General features: G+C 36.8%; 1 protein-coding gene across 2 annotated transcripts in view; it reads right to left on the minus strand.

Moving 5' to 3' along the window:
• Nucleotides 1–708: 708 nt before the first annotated feature.
• Nucleotides 709–21,977, minus strand: part of LOC104896716 (pentatricopeptide repeat-containing protein At1g10910, chloroplastic) — a 29,884-nt gene continuing 8,615 nt past the window's right edge. The window contains exons 2-11 of one of the 2 annotated variants that reach the window (XM_019250315.3): nucleotides 18,030–18,091; nucleotides 17,624–17,708; nucleotides 14,899–15,162; nucleotides 14,228–14,530; nucleotides 13,075–13,179; nucleotides 7,568–7,667; nucleotides 5,603–5,922; nucleotides 4,759–4,935; nucleotides 4,546–4,674; nucleotides 709–1,159 (exon numbers count right to left, since the gene is read on the minus strand). In XM_019250315.3, coding sequence (XP_019105860.2) covers nucleotides 956–1,159; nucleotides 4,546–4,674; nucleotides 4,759–4,935; nucleotides 5,603–5,922; nucleotides 7,568–7,667; nucleotides 13,075–13,179; nucleotides 14,228–14,530; nucleotides 14,899–15,150 — 1,590 coding nt within the window. In that variant the 5' untranslated portion in view covers nucleotides 15,151–15,162; nucleotides 17,624–17,708; nucleotides 18,030–18,091 and the 3' untranslated portion in view covers nucleotides 709–955. The remainder of the gene's footprint in view (nucleotides 1,160–4,545; nucleotides 4,675–4,758; nucleotides 4,936–5,602; nucleotides 5,923–7,567; nucleotides 7,668–13,074; nucleotides 13,180–14,227; nucleotides 14,531–14,898; nucleotides 15,163–17,623; nucleotides 17,709–18,029; nucleotides 18,092–21,977) is intronic. The other variant, XM_010683489.4, reaches the window with a different exon arrangement.

The raw sequence follows: 21,977 nt of genomic DNA on the forward strand, positions 1-21,977 counted from the left end.
GTTGTGTCGCCTTACCATAAGCTATAATAAGACGGTCTTATATAAGACTTTATTTAACCTACAAAATATGTTCTTTTAATTTAATTAGATATGTTCTTTTATTCTAGGATCTTTTCATGGTTTGAACAATGTGTAGGTTAAAGAACACTAAGTTCAAAATTAAATTAAAAGAGCATATTTTGTAGGTTAAAAGAACACATAGTTCAAGATTATCTCAATTTGTAAAAATAATATATCATAATAAATAAACATGTAAAAAAAGAACAAACGTATTGAATTAAAGATATAGATAATAGTTGATTTTTTAAATTGATTAAAAATCCCTCCACGTGATCTACAAGAAATTAAGCAGGTAGATTTTAAAATTCTAAAACCAATGCATCCCCACCACATACTTCATCGCTAAATAAGGAGGAAGTCGATTTTTTTTTTCTTAAATATAGCGTTTTACCAGTTGTTTAATATAGCGCATGTTGAATGCTTTTTTCTTAAGGCAAAATTCCATCTTGGGTGTGTTATTGACTGTCATTTTAGAACATGTGCACTAAGCTATGTACTCTAGCTGAATCTTCTTATTTGCACTATAAATGGAGATGAGATCACAAGTAGAATTTATTAGTTTCTAATGTATACTTTTTTATCTAATCCATGTGTTTTTCTTGTGGGATGTTCTATATTTCTGTCCGTTTTGCTATTTACATTACGCTGTTTTGGTCCAAATGCACATAGCTCTCACTGTACACCTGGGTGCACTGTCCATGGTTTGCTCGTAGCAAGCTTGTTTGATGTAAATGATAACAATAATGAATCATTTGTAATCCAGCTTTGATCAAGCTACCAAAAGTAGTAACATATAATTACAACAGATAACAAGGGCAAGATGGTGGTTGGAGCCGTGGAAGAACTTTGCACAGTCCACCAAGGTGCCACAAAACAGGATAATTTTAGCAAGCTGTCATGTGCTTGCTATAGCATGCTGTTTTGCCATTATCTCAGCAATAACTTGGTGCCTGCGTAAGTTCGGATGCTTGAGGATGAGGTTTCTTGTTGATAGATCGACCACATAGCCATGACTTGGCATCCATTGCAATAACTGCAGAAGCAATTCCATCTTTTCTGGTTGCGCAGTATAACGTGATATGGCCAGGTGAAATACATCCTGGGAAAACCATTGAAATACATCGTAATCAATATCATATATCTGATGTGAGTATGTGACGGAGGTATGGCAGGAGAATAGAATACAACAAATAAAAGAGAGGGCGAGTAAATTTTTTGTTGTCAAGAAGACTCGATCTCTTAACCATTCAAACTCCTTCACAGGTTTTTCTTCAAAACAAAATTTGGGAAATTCTCTTTGTTATCGTCCAACTTTTTAACTTTTCTTTTTGGTAGTTTTATTTATTCTCTTGGGTAGCTCTCACTTATTATATACTTCCTCCGTTTTGTTTTAAATGCAACAAATAAATATTTTATACAGTATCTCATAAATAATACCAATTTGTTGCATTTAAAACGAAACGGAGGAAATATATTAATTATGTAGGCTTGGTTAGCTTTTTTCGCTAAATGTTTGTTAGTTGCGTAACCTAGGTTAGTTAAATTTTTGGCACCAGTTTCGAGGCGGTCTTAAACGAACGATTTTGACTTTCAATATGACCTTTTTGAAAAAACAGATGCCACCGAACATCCTTTATGGGCACGAGTTCGACAAGACAGTCAAAATGACTACCAACAAGGTAATTTTTGAACACAATTTTCGAAACGATCTTAAACAGGCGAGTTTGACCTTTAAAACGACTTTTTTTTAAAAATGGACGCCATCAAGCGTCCTTTGTGGGCAAGAATTTCGACAAGCACGTCAACATGAGTAAAATGCAGTAATTCCTAGGCAAGAGTTTCAAGACGATATCAAACGAGCAATTTCGATTTTCAACATGAGTGTTTATGAAAAAACGGATGCCACCGACTACCATTTATGGCCACGAATTTCGACAAGCTAATTAAAATGACTACCAATACAGTAATTTTCTCAACACGACTTTCTAGGGGATCTCAAACGGGCGATAGAACGTTCGTTTTTCAAAAAAGTACGTTTTGAAGGTCGAAATTACCCGTTTAAGATCGTCTTAAAAGTCGTGTTTAAAAAATTACTGTATCGGTAGTTATTGACCGGCTTGTCGAAATTTGTGCCCATACGCTTAGTGACGTTAATTTTTTAAAAAAAGTTGTTTTGAAGATCAAGATCACCCGTTTAAGATTGTCACGAAACTTGTGCCTCAAAAAAACCTAAGTTAGACAACTAACTGACATTTAAGAAAAGTCGAAAACACTAACTAAGCCTACAAAATTAACATATATAATAACTGAGGGCTACCAAAGAGGAAAAAAAAAATCAAAAGAGCTACTTAAGAGAACAGATAAAAGTTAGGGGCTAATAAAGATAATTTCCCAAAAAAAAAAAAAATTCAATATTCATGGAAACGAAACGGAATTTCGTTTCCACCGTGGTGGAAATGAAAACTTGGTTAAGTTCATGCTAATAAAATTCTTAAATTTTTATATTTTTGAGATAAAAAAAGTAAAACATAGATACATAATACATATAAAAATATTGGTGGGGTTTAGTAAATATGAACGATAAAGATAGCAAGACTCCAAAAGATTGAGGTGCACAATGTTTACATGAGATAAAATCAAACAACATAGATGCAATAAAATAATAATTTAAAAGGATGTTGATTATTTTATAGTGGAAAATTGGCTAAAAAACATTATGTGCAAATCTATATGATCTGGGTCATTTGCTCTCAGCAATACAACTTTACACCAAACCGTCGTAGTAATCCAAGGGTCACGACTGGCCGCCAAATTCCACAGGCACTGTTTCTTTAATACAGGTTTTCAAGGCATCATAGCCATTTCTTTAATGTTTCAAAAAGAAGTCATTCTACAATTTCTGATTCTTTTTCCTTTGTGACTACTCTTTTGATGCACATTCTACAATTTCAATGCAACTTTAAATGCCGCTTTATAATACTAACTATGTTTATTTTCAATTTATACCGTTCGACTTTTACACTTGCTTAACTTTAACCATTTAGATATTTAATTACGAACATCTAAGAATCACAGAAAGTTTACATTTGAAAAAAATTCAAGTTAATATGAATCTAACAACATCCCTAATCAAAAAAATATTTTTAAATGAGGGTCAAAATGAAGTATCTACTAGTGACAAAATACAATGTAAGATATATTTTTCTAGAAAAAGGTAATGTTGGTATTGTTTAAATATCCCTGACATATGCAATTCAAATTTTGTTAACAAATATTTGTATAAGTGGTTAACATGCCTTGTAATATGAAACGCAAGGAGCAACTTTTATGCACTTGTTGCATACTAGAACTTGATACTTTTTTCTGTTTTTTAGTTACCAATTCAACAAGATTGGATGCCCTGTTTATGCGCAGTGAGTAAACTTGCAATTAATGTAAAACCAGAACCATTAGTCCAGTGAATGTTTAGACATATAGCTATACGATAAACCACTCAAAGGATATTTTGAAAATCTAAAGTATAACAATTCGGTTTAGTGGCAATAGCTAGGTTAGCAAAAACTAACTAGCCGAAAAATAAAGGATTTTTTTATGAGAATAATCCCACCTTTGAGTAATCCTCTCAAAACAGTCCCACCTTTCATAAATCTGGGAATAATCCCACCTTTGTAGGACATTTGTCAAAAACGAGCCTTTTTACTGGTCACCGGTTCGAAATGTCATGACCCACACTTTACTGGTCCCCGTCGCCCCTACCCCCGTCAGGCCGTCACCCCTCCTTGGAACGATTTTTCTTTTGAATTTCCAGAGTATGGAGAGAGAGGAAGAAAGGAGAAAAAGGAAGAAGAAGAAGAAGGGGTGAGGGTCTGTCGTGGAAGCCCGCGAGCGGGGGGTTTCGTCGGGAAAGCGAGGGGGTTGAGGGGTGGGGGGGGGGGGGGGGGGGTTTGCGTGGGAGGGGCTTTGCAAGGGAGAGGGGTTTGTGTCGGAGAAGGTTTTGCGGGGAGGGGGTTTGCGGCGGAGGGGGTGGGACCTGGTGTGGTGGGGGTGGGGGCTGGGTGGGGCTGCAAGGTGGGGGCCGCAGGGGTGGGGTGGTGGGGCTGGCAAGGGGTGGGGGATTAGGGTTTTCTGTGGGGGTGGGGACTGCAGTGGTGGGGTAGCTAGGTGGTGGTAGTTGTGGAGGAGAAGTAGAGGAGGGAGAAAAGAGAAAACCTACATTTACAGGTTACCAACAAGTAAGGGTTCATTTTGAACAGACACATCTAAAGGTGGGATTATTCCCAAATTTATGAAAGGTGGGACTGTTTTGGAAGGATCGCTCAAAGGTGGAATTATTCCCATCAAAAAATCTATAAATAAAATTAAAGAAGCCATATATACAGGTATAGGTATAAATTGAAACAGCCATGATTATTTCAAATGATAGCTGAATGAAGAATGAACCACGAAATTACAGAATGACCATACATTTTTCAGGCAATTGTTTACCTGATCAATCTTGTGGCCAGAATCGTGAATAGCTTCCACGGCATCATTCAATAAGTCTATATTGCCTGATTTCATGAATGCTCCTAAAAACTTCTTAGCAGCAGGTGGAGATATAAATCTCGCACTGTCCTGTAAATTTGTTTTAAAATCTCAATTTATTCCGAACAACAACTAAAACACTATTTCAAAGGAACTACGAGATTTAGAACCAACCTTGACTACCACAAATGCATTTTCCAAATGCTTCCCTGCTATTAGTATGTGCAATATCTTCTCATGGAGGGTCTTGCATATTGCTTTTTCACCAGATACTAAAATCATGTATACTGAAAATGCTTCAGAATGAGCACCAACACTACCAAGTTGAAGAAGCAAAGAAGATAAAACTTCCTGCAGATTCCAAATTCAAAAGTTACATTTTAGCTAACTATTTACATTACATTAACAAATATGAGTAGACTTTTTTATATATATAAGGAGAGAGGTGGTCGGCAACAAGGCATGACAATAATATTTCTTGGAAGTGGGAAGACAAGGGGAAGGAGTAAATTGATTTTACCTATACTAAGTATAAAAATAAAATTGCAGAAGGCTCTCTTTCACACACCAAAAAAGTGAGAAATAGCAATATAAAAATCCACTAATTATAAATAAATTGGAAAAGCTAATGCTCAAGCGCTGGCTTAACTCATAAGATATACTACTAAAACTTCTATATCCAACGAATTAGAAGTGAAAAAAAAAAACTGCTCTTAACAATAGTAGTATGAAAAGAAATGCAATCCAAGGAAGTTTTATCTCCTAGGAAGTGTACAAATTGACTAATCGACTGCACGAAGTTTCCCTAATCTAAAGGGGACTACGTAAGTCCCTCTCTAATCTTTTTGGGATGTACAACTGGCGTTTTTCCACAGTTTTCTACTTCACACAAACTAAGCATTTTATATAATCTCCAAGCTATATATAATCTTCTAGTTAGCAATATCCCAAAAATTGTAAGTTCAATATCATCTGCTCTGCAGTATGTAATTTTACTTGCATGGTAAAGGAAGTTCACCTCCTCCAGTTGATGACCTTTAATTCTCATATCTTGCAGGGTACGATATGCAAGCAGATATAGCTTCTCTTTGCAAAAATACTTTATTAGAATGCGGAAGGTATACTGATCAGGATTTATACCCAGTTTATCCATTTTTCTCAATGTTTGCATCACAAAGTCCATATCTCCTGCTCTGCAGTAAGCACACAGCAAAACATTTAATATGACAACATCATATTTATTGTATGAAGCTTCATAATCCCTAGCCAACTTCTTTGCTTCTTCCACATGCCCTGCTCTGCAGAATGCTGTGATCATAATACTGTGCGAATAGCCATCTGCAAGAACAAATACAGGCATTTTTTTTATATTCAAAGGTTGTACATTTAATCTAAGTCATAAAAAAATAGCAGAAGTCAATATTGTACTCTATATGAACCAAACTAACACCAGAATGCTAGCACTCCTTCAGAACAGATGCAAGACACATTAAATCACAATATCAATTTGATTTGAGCCCAAGCACCCCCAGATAATTGTGACGTAATCAAGTAATTCCTCCGTTCTTTATTAATCACAACATATGGTATGGGCACAAAATACGGCAATGGAAAAAGTAGAGATATGTGAGAGACAAGTGGTCCCCAATACCATGTGATAAATAGCTATTTGGGAGTGAAAAGTTGTGCAGTCATTAGTATTAAACTTCTATAAAAGGGAGATGCAGTGATTAATAAAGAATGCTAGATGCATACCCCTCAAACAGATTTCACCTCTCTAATATGTTATTTTGCTTCATACTTCTAAGTCTTGACGTTTTCACCATAAAAAAAATAGAAATGAAAGAAACAACAAATTTAGTCACTGCTAAAGTTCAAAACTTTCACAAGAAACAGGATAATATGTCAAATCGTATATTTTCAAGGTGGTCTAAACAATGTCTCAAAGCTCCTGAATTACATTGCGATCTTGTCATTTCACATCACATACCGCCAACTCGCCAAGTACGGTTAAGCAACATGCCTACTACACAAGGCAAGGTAAATGAATTTCAAAAATCAAAATATAAACTCATGGATTTTCTTTTATTTTAAAAAGATAATAATAGTACAATTTATCTTTTGTTGTTATCACCATTTTTAATTACAAAAATGCTATTCTCAATGTCCATCTTTATTTTTCTCTATGCACAAATTGTCTTACTCATTATTTATAGAGGAAAGTAAGAAACCATAAAATCAAAGGGAAAGGACTAAAAAAATGAGTGCCAAACTAGGACATGGATCCAAGAATTATAGTTCCGAATGTCGGATGCAGTCATGATCGCAACAACGTCACGCAACCACTTTTGAGGGCAACACATTCAGTTTATGGCTGTCGCGGCCTTATATATCGGCCGCGGTAAGCTCAAAAACCTTTAAAATGCAATTGTAATATGGAGATGCCTATATGATGCCAAGAATCAAACATCAAAAGTTATTTATGTAAATATACACAGATAAATTTCAAAGGTGTCCAAATTGAAAGAACCAAACTTATAACATTTTCTAATATATATTTTCAATTTTTCTATCACACCTCGCTCTCCCTAATCTACATGTATAAGTGGCCATCTCTCTATGCACTAGTCGCCAGTCATTCTGATAATGAAACCATAGCAAGGGTTTGCCCATAACCGCGAGCAAAAGCCCTAATTTTTTGGTCGTCTTACTTTTGAGTTGATGTCATTATTTCCTTATAAGTTCTAATCATGTTTGAACCGGGTAATCTCAAAATTTGTCGTCAAAGACAGTTTGGTTAAAGTAGAAATTTCGGCTACTGTGGTTACGTTTTTTCGAATATAATATCAAATCACTTTGAGTTCGCATCAGGTTATTTCAAATTCAAGTCTTCTTTTGAGTTACTATATGTTTGTGGAGAAAATTTCAAACCGTAATAGAGCAAATATGATAAAGGAATCAGCATTGATCCCCTGAAGTATACTTGATCTGACTTGTCTCTCATTCATCCGATCAAAAGTCAATTTAGCTTCATGAACCTTCCCAGATTTTGAGAGGCCATCCATTAAGAGACAATAAGGTATCTGCAAAAAATTTAACAATCACAATCAGCAATAGACTCCGACAAGTTTAGGAGGGGATAAAAGTTCGCAGCAACATTATCAAAGAGAGAGAAGATGAGCACGTTGAGATGGAAAAGGTTATGCATAACAAATAAGACTTAATTCGGTATTTAAAATCTATTAGGATATAAATTTGATACCACTAATCAATCTAATTCAAGAAGATTTGTGCTTCTAATTGGAGAGTAGGAGGAAGAAGAGTAAAAAGGCGGGAGCAAATGATTTGAATGCTGAATCATCACACGTAGTTCACAAATGATAAAAAAGTTTCACACAAAAGCATCAATGAAAGTTTCAAGAAAACGTACAAAAAGGAGAAACAAAAGCCACAAACAACAAACTTAATTTAGAAAAGTTTTAAGCAACATTCTTACATGCTTATCAATATAAAAAAAGGGAGACAAGTGAGCTGACAAGTCTCATCTTTTACCTCTTAAGGCTCTATTCTCTTTACCGAGATTTAACTGAATTAAAATTATATTTATTGTTTGAAGCTAATAAATACTTGCTAAAATTGATTTTTTAAGTGATCATAAGGGTGGCAACGAGTGTATTATATCCTGAAATGAGGTGTAGGAGGCTATAAAGCTCTGTAATGTCTCCTCCACGGGTGATGTGACAACATTGGGGCGAATAGGAGGCACCTCATGATCCGGAGAGGTGGAGAATGCTCCGGCTTTGTGGTAGTAAGGGTTGTACAATGAGAGCAAGGAAAGGTTTGCGGTAGCGTGTCTCTGACCTCAAGGCGTTCAACGACAACTCATTAATTCCAATGACACACGCTAGAGTCTTTAGGGTTGTCATTTGATAGGATATCATAGACGACTTTTGCGTCCTTAGATCGACAAACTTTCACGAACCAAAGTACTTTGTTCTTTGCATAGTGGAAAAGTCACCCATATGGATCCATGGAAAAATAGTGAAGGAAATTGGTGAAAGCAAAAGTCTCCTTCGTGGTCAAATCAATGTTCATGTCCTTAGTAAACAAGAACATGAATCCTCTCATAGGTATGTCGCCTTTTTTAGAATCTTGCTCCCAAGTGAATGCCTCGATGAAAAAATTGACAAAGTTCACTTGCCCATGTGTAGTCACAAGAGAGATGGAGAGCAACCAAAGGAGTATGAGTTCCACCTTATTGACTTGACCCGACTTCGCCTTGGGATGGAAAAGTTGCAACACAAATCAATGCAAGATGTCAACTTATTATTACAGAAGTCCCGGTCTAATCTTTAGTAATCTTGTTCCAAAAAGTGGAAGAGCATAAGAGAGTAGTGTTTGGATCTCTTTTAAACTTCATTAATTTAGTGGAGCCCATAGGACAATCAGTAGGCCAACCAAAGAGATTATTCACTTCATTCCATGTCATGATTTTCTCCACACCATCAAGACAAGAAAACATCACCCTTCGGTGTCTCCGTTTCAAGAGAAGCAAGGAATTGAACCACACGCTCACGTCAGAGGTCCCCTCTTCCACACTCACAACCCTCTTCTCCACAAACACCTTCTCTCTTTACCTTTGCTAAGCAACCACCAATCCACGACCATCACCACCGCTACCTGACGCCGTCGCTAGCCACCCACTACCTCTTCTCTTCTCTTCATCTCCTCTTCATCATAACCTTAACTTTCACTCAATTAGGGATTTTTAATTTGGCTTGAACATTGACTCTTTTTGGTTCTTGGTTGCTAAATTGCTTACAAAAAAATAGGTTTACCACATCCATCTTCCCAATTTTTACACTTCAGAGGTACATAATTTCAATTTTCGAACTTTTCTCTTTGATAATTCTAATGATAATAGAAATTTGTTCATTAGTTGTTCCTTTATATGTTTTGGCATGATGGTGGATTTCATTATTAAACTTTGTTATTAGTACAATTAATGAAGTTCACTAAGTGATTCCATAGACAAATTTTCTGCATCCTTGGTTCTTAATAATGCATTGGTGTTGTGACGACTTTTGTTTTATATTGATTATTGCATAAGTTTGGTATAAATTCTATCATGTGGAATTCAAAGCGAACCACATCTAAACCCAAATCCATTTATGATCCGAATACTCATTCTCGAACAATCACCAAGAAATATAATTCGGGTAAAGATTCTAGTTGAATGACAAGATACAATTTGAGCTTGTGGTTGAGTTCCTTGCTTCTCTTGAAACGGGGACATTGAAGGGTGATGTTGTCTTCTCTCTTAATGGTTTTGGAGAGAGTCAAGACATGGAATCAAGTGAATAGTTGTTTTGGTTGGCCTACCGATGGTCCTATAGGCCCCGCTGAATTCATGAAGTTTAGAAATGATCCAAATTCCAAACACTACTCAGTTTTGCTCTTTCACTTTCTGGAAGAAAAGATTACTGGGCGATTAGATCGCAAATCCGATGTTAATATGATCATTTCTATTGGTTGCCCTGCTCTTCGAATCGTTCATCGACTTGTGCCAAAACTTTTCTGTCCCAAGGCAGAGTCGGGTCAAGTCAGTACGATGGACCTCAAACTCCTTTGGTTTCTCTCAATCTCTCCTGTAGTCCCTGTGGCTGCAAATTGGAAAGTGAACTTTGCCAAATTCTTCATCGAGCTATTCATTTGGGAGCGGAATTCTAAAAAGGGCGACATTTCTATGAGTGGATTCATGTCCTTGTTTGCTAAGGACATGAACATTGATTTGACAATCAAGAAGACTTTTGCTTCCACCAACTTCCTTCGCTCCTTGTCCATAGATCGTTAGGGGTGGCTCTTCCACTATGCAAAGAAAATATATCTTCGGTTCGTGAAAGCTTATTAACCTAAGGACGCGAAACTATGATATCTTGCCAAATGAGAACTCTCATAGTCTATAGCATTTGGCATTGTAATTAATGAGTTATCTTTGAATGCCTTAGGCCGAAGGCACACTACAACACACCTTTCCTTGCTTTCATAGCATGGCCCATAGCCCCATACTAGCACACAACTAGGGATGGCAAAGGATCCCGGACTAGGCCCGAATTTGTGGACCCCAGATTCGTTTTTCTAGATCCCAATCATATTGTTACAACACGGGTCCGAGTTTGACACCAAGATCCAGACTCGGATACGTAGATTCGTTTTTAAAAAAAGAAGATAACTTGGGCCAAGTTAAAGTCCTAAACTCTTAACTATCTTAACGCAAAAAAAAAGAAACTCCTGACTAAAGCATAACTTCCTCAGACTCACTGCCTCTTCCTCCCTTTCACTAGTCACTACCTCCCAGCCCCACCTTTCCTTCCTCACTTCCTCTCACCACCGACCACCGCTGACAACCAGGCGCGCCGCATGCCGCATGCCACTCCCTCTCTCCCGCACTCAAAGCCTCACGCCCACGCCACATACCACATATTGCATTGTCGTGCCAACGCCACATCTCCACCGTCCACCGACACTTAAGCCGTTGCTCGACGGCTGACACACCCATGTAAAATTCTTTGTAATTTGTTGATTTTTTTCTAATTTCTAAGTTGCTAATTTTTTTTATTTGCTGAATTTTTAAATTGATGAAGATCTAAGGTGCTGATTTTTTTTATTTCTAAGTTGCTGATTTTTTTTTTATTTCTAAGTTGTTGAATTTTTTTTTATTATTGACTGATTTTTTTCTTAATTAGGAGTATTATTCTCAAATACATATATATATTGGAGATGTTATAGTTTATTTATATTTACAAATATAATGTTATAGTTTATTTTAATGAATTTTTCTTAGTTGGTTTTATGTTGTAGGACTTTGATGATATTAGTTGTGATGAAGATCAAAGCTCTTGGGAGATGGAATTGTGGTACTAACGACAATGGAATATTATGATCTACTTATTCCTTTTTTTTTTGTTATTGACATTATTTACTTTTATTCATTGTTTTATTCCCTAATTAGTTGTAAACTTGTAATGAAATTAAACTTTCCTCTACACGAGAAATGAAAAACAATATATTGTCGCTTCGGAATATATTTAATACAAAAAAGCAAGTAAAATATTATAGATTACAAAGGGATCTGTTTTGGACCCAAATCCGCAGCATCCGTCGAATCTAGATCTGCATTCTATTTTCTCTGACTCGCTAGATCCGGGTTGAATCTGGATCCATCGTCTAAAAACAGTTCTCGATTCGGGTCTATATGGATCCGGTCCACATGCGATCCGTTGCCATCCCTACACATAACCGGAGCCTTCTCCACCTCTGCGACCATGAGGTGCATCCTCTTCACCATATTGTTGCCACATTACCCAAAGAGTAGAAATTGCAAAGTTTTATAGACTCCTACACCTGATTTTAGGATCTGATACTCTCATTTTGCCACCCTTGAGGGTCATGTGGGGGAACTTCGTGGGAGGTTCATGATCTTGGGAGTAGTCTTAAAGCTTTTGGATACACCGGTTCTACAGATGACACCTCGATTGGGCGCCTGGCCCCCTCGGTCTCAATGGCTTCTGCTAAGTAAGCCTATCTTTTTCTCTCTCCCTTTATTGTCCGACATTTAATTTCGAACCAATGGTTTTTAAAGATTGGTGAATGCTTAATAGCATGCCTAAGGTACTCTATTTTTTATAGATGAAATGAGGGGTCACATACATATGAGAATTGGGAAAAATAGTAGAAATGAGGTCAACACACACACGGTAGGCTAAAACATTAATCTGCAGAATTAGCTGGATTAATGACGGAAGGCTGACGCTTGGGGAATATACTTTAATCTTCTTCGTCACATGCTTATCCAACTATATTGGTGATTTTATTCTTCCTAATCTATATTTCTTATATAATTAATTGTTTTATAGGTCTTAAAGCCTTGGGCCTGATAAAGTATAGATCATGAACCTCACTTTGGACTTCTAAACTCACATATAAATTTAAGTTCATTCATTTTCTTACATAAACAAGTTTACAACTTGATTTAATATCATGAAGCAGCTAGTGCACACAAAAACTCATGACGCACTGTCATCATCCGGTGGTCAAAAGGAGACAGCTTGAAGGTATCTACACTTTTGTCTACCCTTGCTAACCTAAATTGGTTATTTTTCTGTTTAACCATTGATTCCAAGGGTAATTGGGTGACTGCCTGGCCTAGTTCACAGTAAACACAATAAGTAAGCACAATGTAGTGACACATATAGCTACGTTTATTGTAACCCAAAGCTTGAGATATGGCCCTTGAAGACTATTTCTACCTTGTAAAATTTGCTCCTAACATTGTTGAATGCCCTCATGCGTTTTAAGAACTCTGCTTTCACATGCTTAGTTTGGAAATTCTAGTTCATATAATAATATTTCAAATGGTCAAATATCAATAACTGATAACAAGATATGGCTGAATATCCATAAAAAATGCTTTTGATCATATATGGGTACCTCATCTTCAGCAAAGCCCAAACTTTCCAGCTTTAATAACAGGGATCTTGATTTCTCGAACAAGGTCCCTCTAACATAGACCTTTAGCAAAGTTGTCAAAAAGACCTGCAAAATAACAAAACTAAGGATAATCATTCAGACATAAAACTCAATTAAAAACATATTTGCCAAAGACGAGACTTCAGTAAAACGAATCATGCAGAGGACTGCAAATCTAAGAGCACGATCATGACTTAAGGAAGGCCCTATTATAGACAGAATAATGCATCTTTGATCCAGCAAGTCTATCACTGAAGATTTTACAAAAGCTTAATGTATGTGTGTAGAGTAAAAATTAACTAACTCATCAATCATTATTGTGTTTGTAAATTAGCTCTAAAGCTCAGTGGACTAAAAAGTAAGAGCTAAGTTACACACCTATGGTGACATAATACATAAGTAGATTAACAAAGAAACGTTACATCTTAGGCACTATTCTCTAACTCTAAAACAAAAAACATTATTCACTAGAAGTTGATTTCAATCAGTATCTGTTTCAGCCAGCAAATATAGGTTTCTGTCAATAAAAATCAGTTTTTACCAGTAAATAATTGTAGTTACATAAGTAAAAAAAAAAAAAAAAAAAAACACTTTTAATCAGCAAAGATGAGTTTTCATCAGTGAAATTCAGTTTTGATAAGTGGAATTCTGTGTAAAATGCAAAAAAAAAAAAAAAAAACAAAAAATGCAATGATAAATTTATGAACTTGGATTCCAAGGTCAAAGACTTAAAACCTTAAGATGATGAGAGATAAATAACCATCCTCTTCCATTTTGTTCACCTGTTATTTCTTTATTATAGTTTCTTTATTTGCTTTTCAATGTCCAAAATTGATTGAATGATTTCTAGATTCACATTGTTAGATGACTATAGTTTTCCTTCCTACCCTTCCTAATTGAGGCTTCGATTGAGAATGCCACTTATATGACTAAAGTATTTGAAAATAGACTGATATCATTTTGTTCCCGAAGCCATCAATTGAGGCGGTCATTATTCACAAGTTCAGCCCAGGTATATCAGGAATCACATGGTTGTTGATTATGTATTTAGTCCTTGTGTTTTGTGAAAAACTAACCATGCAAGCAAATGGCATGGAAGTAGTAGAATAAAAACCTTATTCGGCGTGTATCCTGCAGATGTCATATTTTGCACCAATTTGTCAGCCTTCTCGTGGTCACCATCAGAAGCATATGCATTGAGTAATGAGCTATAATGGTACATGTTTGCAGAATGACCTTCAGCCTGCATGCGGATAAAATACATTTCTGCTTCCTCGCATCGGCGGTTGGTAGCACAAACAGCTATAAGAGTCCCATATGTAATAACATCCATCTGAATCCCATTATTTTCCAGCTCTTCCACCAGTTCCAGAGCCTTCATATATCCATGGTCTACTTTTAAGCAACCGGCCAGCAGCTATGAGGATAAAGTAATAAAATCAGAAAACCATATTGCTTTCTCAATGCTTCAGTATCCAAACAGCCCACAGTAAGTACAGCATTTCCAATCTAAAATACTGTGTCAATTAAAATAACGATCTTACCCCTCAAAGCTAACCCACTTCTGGAAGAGTGTCCTTTTCGCTTAAATTTTGCTGAACTTTTGGGCTTACCAGAACTTATTGGAACTTAACTGAACTAATCTGAACTTATTGAATCTTATTTGACTATACATTTTCGGAAGACATTTTTTGAAGGTGAAGAGAAAGAACCCAAAATGCAAATCTTAAAAATATTGAAGACAAGCAGTGAATCTAGCACGTAATATGAATTATAGAAGCATACCGTACTATATGTCACAACATCTGGCAGCAAACCATTTTGCTTCATCTGCTCAAACATACTCATAGCTTTTTCAAACTTGTTATTCTTAACCAAAGAGCTGAGAACAGAATTGCATATTGAGCTATTATTTCTCATGGTTTGATCATTAATAGTCTCATATACATTAAGAGCCTTTGAAATGTCCTTCCTCTCCCCCATAAATTTGATGTAGCTGCTATATGATGCAATATTGATCTTTCCATGCTTTTGCATCCACTCGAATAGCTGCAAAACCTCGGCCATAAACAACTGTAAATATGACTTGGCATCCGCAAAAAATATAAACAAAGCATGGAAGTAAGAAACTAAATCACAATACTGGAACATAGCAATAGGAGGCTACACCAGAGAGAGAGAGGAGAGAGATGGACGTTCTCAAAATCAATTTAAAAACACAAATAACTGTAAACTCTTAATGCAAGAGTAAGTGCCTGCAGTGCGGAATGAAACAAAAAAAACTAACTCTGCACAGATTCAGACATTACTATCATAAATATGAACAGGTATAATAATAGTTGACCGTTCTTGAAAAATTCCATAGTCAACTACTAGGCTTTTAGGTAATTCTGTGACACTGATTGTGCGAATTCCCACAAAACTAATTTCATTATAATTCATAACACTGATTGACAGATATATAACAATTAGGTCCATTTATAAGCATAAGACTAATGTAGTAAATAAATAAAAAATCCTAAAACATAGTATAAGTAATAGGAAAAATTGTTTTAAATAAGCCAACCTTTGCGTGATCTTCCCAAAATAAGTCAAGCTATGGATTATTCCTGATTAGGTTAAGCTTCCGGTGCCATTTTGTTGTTTTGAGATTTAACAGGTTTTCTTGTATTTGTGACCTGTTGTAATAGGTTACATGGCTACGTGTTGCAATATGACAAGTTTGCTATTATTTTTTATTCTATTTTTACCTAAAAATAAAACAAATTCATTTTCACTCTTTCTCCTCCCTCCTCTCACCTTTCTCTCTCCTCCCACTTCAGACCTCCAAACACCACCACAACGCAGCACCCACTCTCTCATCTCATCTCATCTCCACTGAACACCAAACACCACCACCCCTCCTGAACTACGTCTGGCCCTCACCCTCTCTCACCACCCTCACAACCAACCCTTTCACAACCCTCATCATCCATCACAACAAGAAAGCCACTCATAATGGTCGCGACGGCAGAAATCGAACAGGGAGGGTCAGCGGGCAAGGTGACAGCAGGGGGCGCCCTGGTGGCACGGTTGGCGGCTGGTAGGGGTCAGCAACCCGGGCGAGCAGAGGGGAGGAGAGCAGCGAGACAGGGGGAGGGAGAAGAGGAGCAGCGAGAAAGATGATGGAGAGGAGGAGTATCGCATGGAAGGAGGAGGAAGGTGATGGTGATGGCGGCAGGCAGTGATGGCGCGAGACTGGGCGCGCAGACGGGGCAGCAGACGAGTGGTGGTGGTTAGTTGATTTCGATGGGTGGTGGTTCGGTGGGCGGAATTAGTAGTGAGGAGAGAGATAGTGGTGGTGCTAATAAGGAGAGTTCGGTGGGTGGGTGGTGGTTCAGTAGGTGGCATTGATGTCCCGGTGGTGGATGTTGGGGTTCGGGTTTGAGGGGTGGCTGTTGGATTTGGGTGGTGGGTGGAAATGAAAAAACCAAAAGAATTAAAAAATAAGTAAAAATGAAACATAACCTGTTGTGTTCAGGTTGTAAGTATCTTGACCCGATAGAAGAAAATAGTCCTACAGGAATAATCCATAGCTTGACTTATTTAGGAAGACCGCGCAAATGTTGGCTTATTTAAAATAATTTTTCCTAGGTAATATTACAAAAACTAATTATTAATATAGATATAGAAGCCTGCTCTTACTGCAGATACTATACCTACTAAAGAATGATAAGGTGAAAAAACGTCCGGATGCCCATGATCCAATACAAAAAAGACTTCAGAATTCTACGGTAAGGCCCAGACATAAAATCTATCATTCTCCTCCTCTCCAGAAATGTGATATGCCCTCGAAAGATGGTTAATGAAGATTTGATATTGGAGGTTGGGGAAGAAGAGCGAGGAGGATGCTAACGTGGCTTCATACTCTATCTCTGAGTAGGTGTAAGGGTAACACATGATCCATGCCTATGATCCACAAGATTGGCACTGATCTTAGGCTCCTAGCCTCCCACAGAATATAATGAGCACACATCTAGCGCTTGCCAAGAAAAATGTTACAGAAATCCAAATCACTTACGTAATAGAATGTGAGAAGTTTAGCACGTGCACAGGGACAGGGACTTAGACCATTGTATTTATGAAGTCATTATCATGTGATTGATAGGTAAAGATTCTACGAGTCAGAAACTTTTCAACATAGGTAAGTCCAACTCATGGACCAATTCAGATAACACCAAGATGAAAGAAGCACCAATGTCAACCAACGCATACACATCCCAATAATTTAAACTCTCACCCTGAATGAGAGTTGCCTCGAAAATTTGGTCATGAGTCTATAGCAAAAGTATAAGCAGCCACGAGACAAAAACAGAGAAATATGATGGGAGATATAATACAGCACAAATTAGCTATAAGTAGCTCATGAAAATTTCTACATAAGAAAAAAGAGCTACATAAATAAATAGAAAATTATTCAATTAACAATTTTTGACATGCACATATGCAGTAATTCTAGAGATTAATCAACCTGAATAAGATGCTTCCACCTACTTGACCTTCCAAAATTGCGTAATATGATGTTTAAATCAGGTACCTTCAAGATCTCTCCGCACCTGTATATTAGCAGATTATCTCAGCCACTTGCATTTAGAAGATTATAATACCAACATAATGGCAGTTTCATTATTGCAAGCAGTCTTATGACTAGTGAGTATGCTAAACCCACCCACCCCCAACACCTCCAGCTAATAATATTTTTAGAAAAGGATCCCTACTCATGAATTTCATATTTTCAAAGGTGTTCCAGAAAATTGTAGACGAGATACTATCTGGTTCACCATACATTTTCTGGAATTCGACAGAGCCCAAATAGTGCCTACTAATGACAATTAGCAATAATTCAGCTTTTGGTTACAACCATAACTATAGCATACCATTTTACTTCCTAAGTCAGAGGTGCGCAGCCGTACAGAAAATGTGCCAGTTAGTCCTTAACCTGGAAGGCAATTAATAAACCACCGCTCAAAAATAAATAGAAAGGAATCACTATTTTTTTAGTCTATGATCGTTTAGTTCAAGAAATCAGAAAAATAAAGACTATTCCATCTTTTTATTGCATTTGAGGAAATAAAAATAATATTTAACTACTCTCCACTAGTCCTTTGATCTAAACAATCAGGGAATCTATGTCTTTCCAGACAAATGAACAATGCAAAGCACCTATCTGTACTTCCTCCATCTCTTAAGGATTGACCACTTTTCAAAAGGTATATCTTCCCTTAAAGAGACTCCGCAGTCTACTACATTCTATGAAATTTAAGATTCCGATTTGACCTACATCATTTCTCCCCTATTATCAATTACAAGACTTTCCATATTGCCAAAGAATTGGAGGGAGTACCATAAATAAATCAAATACGTCCCTTCATCAGTATGTAATCATTACCACTTTATTTGCCGAAAACTCAACCTGGACATATTTTAGGACGTCGCGAACATGTTTATATTGTTGTTCGGAGATAAAGAAGATTGAAAATTTGAGATAAGCCATGGGATACCACAGCTATCAAAAAGTATTTTGTCCTATAACAGCATATGTGACAAAATCTTGCAGCCAGAAAGAAACAGACCCACGGAGATCTTTGGCAACATATGTCCATTTAAGAAGTCTCACCAAAAGAGACGAGAAAGCTTACTATTACTTGTCCAGTTGTCCAATAATTATATGATTTAATGAGGATGAAAACCCCAGAAAACAAACTCTGTATCATACATCCCAAACTTTTGGTTAGATTATGACGCCACAGAAGTGTAGGACAGAAGTGGAAAGCTAGTAAAACCACTTGACAGAATTTATGGTCACCCAAACAGCAGCATCTATTCTTCCATGTTTGTCAAAATATGTTTGTGAAAGAAGAAAAGTCAAATGTTCTATCTAACTTTTCTGTGGAAACACTATGGACTCGCAGTGTTTTAAGAAAGAAACTAGAGCTGAGTGAAGAGGCGGAACAAAAATGCCATCAGATATGACAGGAAGTATGACTCTCCTAAAAGCATACGAGCTGTTTACAAAGTCGATGCCCAATAGCTGACCTTTGATGTCTATAATCTATATCGATTAATGTGTGTTGTTAGAGCTCACAGCTACACCACACATATCTCACTCACACAAAAGGATATAGAGCTTGAAAAGTTAATTGAATAAATTATGCTCCCAGAAAAGTATGAATCCAATTCATGACTATTTTTCGAACATTTACAAGGACCAATGAGAAGCTTGAAAAAGCTAGGTTCTTTCATGGAAACAATAAGCAAAATCCATAAGCAGTCCCAGCTAGCACAACCAGAGGTGCTGCCTCCGACAACATCACAACGCAAGCAAAAACATCATTTCAATGTTAAGTTGGTTGATTGTGAATATTTGTCTTACCCCTACAAACCACAATTAATTAACCTTAACACCAGGAGTAATGCCCCCACTATAAGCGTGCTTCTTGGTACAATAGAACAAACCAGCAAGTCTTAGGACACAGGTCCCATATCTAATTATCCAGTAAGTTTCTAAATGCAGAAAAGGATCAAGAAGACTTTGTGTTTTTTTCAACTTTAATAGTGTGTAAAATGCAATATTTTGCACTGCTTTTAAATATCTGTAGTACCAGGAATATTCTCCTAGGAATATCTACCTAGATTTCAGCTGCTGCCAATCATGTGCTAACCATGAGCTGTCAATTTTATTGATATTGATTTGTCCTTATTTGATCTAGTACTTTGTCTTGTAGTAGTGCTATAAAAAGGGAAGGTGTAATTGTTTCTCTCTAGGGTTAATAATACGATAAACGATCATCTTCTCCGCTACTCTCTTCTGCATTTCTCTATCCTATGCATCTATTTTCCTAGCTGCTCAAATTCAACTGTTCTTATCAATTATCATGAACTAATGGTGCATTTGGGATGATTCTCTGGGAGTAAACAAGTTTTTATGGTATCAGAGCGCAATGCAAACCACAGCAAAGAACAGTCATTGAAACTCCGGAATTGATACCCTGAAATCTTCCAAAGATCAAATCTTTCCTTCCTCCTCTCTTCTTTTTCTTCTCTTCTCTCTTACCTGATTTCATGCTACAAAAATGTCGAGACTCACATTCACAGATATTCAGAATCCTCTCTTTCTACACCCTTCAGATGGAGCTACTGTTAGATTATTAATAACCTCCAGTTTTTTTAAGAAAACTAAAATAGTAAATCAATGAAATCCTTTGAAAATTTAGAAAGCTTAATATATTCAAAGGAAGATATCAATTTGCTAAATTTAGATAACCACTTTTAGCAAGTATGAAAACTATATATATGAAGTTTGAAATCATATATTATATTATCTTAAGAACAAAACAAATAAGCTTAGAGAGAAAGAAAAGCTTTGAAAAGAATTTCTGCGAATATTCTTGAGTGTATTTGAGGTATGTGATATTTGTTTTATAAGTGTTGTAAACACTTGTTATATTTTTCTTTACCATTCTAATAAAAGTTTTGCAACAGAGTTAGATATACAAATATTCTTGTAATATTTGGTTGTGTCATTTCTACTAAAGTTTTGTTCCCAATAATCTAATTCTAAAGAAAAGTTGCACAATATTTCCTAACAACTGGTATCAGAGCTAGGTTGGTCTTCTATCAACATTCAGAAAGATATTGTTAGAACCGATCCAAAGAAGTTAGATTTGAGTGGGAGCAATGGCGGCAGATGAAGGAAAGATAAAACTCGAGAAATTCGATGGTGCAGATTTCGGGTTTTGGAAGATGCAGATCGAAGATTACCTATACTAGAAAAAGCTTTATGAACCTCTCTCGGAAACTAAGCCAGAGGGAATGAAAGATGAAGATTGGAATCTTCTCGATAGACAAGCCCTCGGAGTTATCTGATTAACGTTATCACGCAATGTTGCTTTTAATATAGCAAAGGAAAAGACCACGGCAGGTCTTATGAAAGCTCTCTCGAATATGTATGAGAAGCCATCAGCCTCTAATAAAGTTCATTTAATGAGGCGGTTATTCAATTTGCGGATGACGGAAGGTGCATCGGTAGCTCAATATCTCAACGAACTTAATTTAGTCACAACTCAATTGAGTTCAGTCGAAATAGATTTTGAAGATGAAGTTCGAGCATTGATACTTTAGTCTTCATTACCAGATAGCTGGAATGCTACAGTCACAGCTGTGAGTAGCTCGTCAGGCAGCAATAAGTTAAATTTGACGATGTTCGTGATCGGGTTCTCAGTGAAGAGATCCGACGGAGAGAGTCGGGTGAATCATCAACCTCTTCAGTATTGCATACAGAGTCAAGAGGAAGAAATTCAACCAGAAGGAATGAACGTGGAAGATCAAGCTATCAGGTAAATCTAGAAATTGGAGATCAAATCAAGGCTCCCAATAATTCAACGAGCTCGAAGACTATCGAGTGTTGGAATTGTGGGAAGACCGGGCACTACAAAAATCAGTGCAAGAGTGCACCGAAAAATCAAGAAGCAAAGGCAGAAGCAAATATCACTTCTACCTTGGAAGGAGATGATGCGTTCATATGCTCTCTGGAGAGTAAGGAAGAGTCTTGGGTGTTAGACTCTGGAGCATCATTCCACGCTACTTCGAAGAAAGATTCTTCGAGAGATATGTCCCTGGAAACCTTGGAAAAGTATATCTAGGTGATGATCAACCTTGTAACATTGTTGGTAAAGGTGTAGTTAAGAATTTAAGATTAAGTTAAATGGGTCAGTTTGATGTCAGCATATTCCCGACCTAAGAAAGAACCTGATCTCAGTTGGGCAATTGGCTAGTGAAGGCTACACTACAAAATTCCAAGGTGATAATTGGAAGATTTCAAAGGG

The sequence above is a fragment of the Beta vulgaris genome, chromosome 6 (assembly GCF_026745355.1).
Source record: "Beta vulgaris subsp. vulgaris cultivar EL10 chromosome 6, EL10.2, whole genome shotgun sequence".
Taxonomy (NCBI): domain Eukaryota; kingdom Viridiplantae; phylum Streptophyta; class Magnoliopsida; order Caryophyllales; family Amaranthaceae; genus Beta; species Beta vulgaris.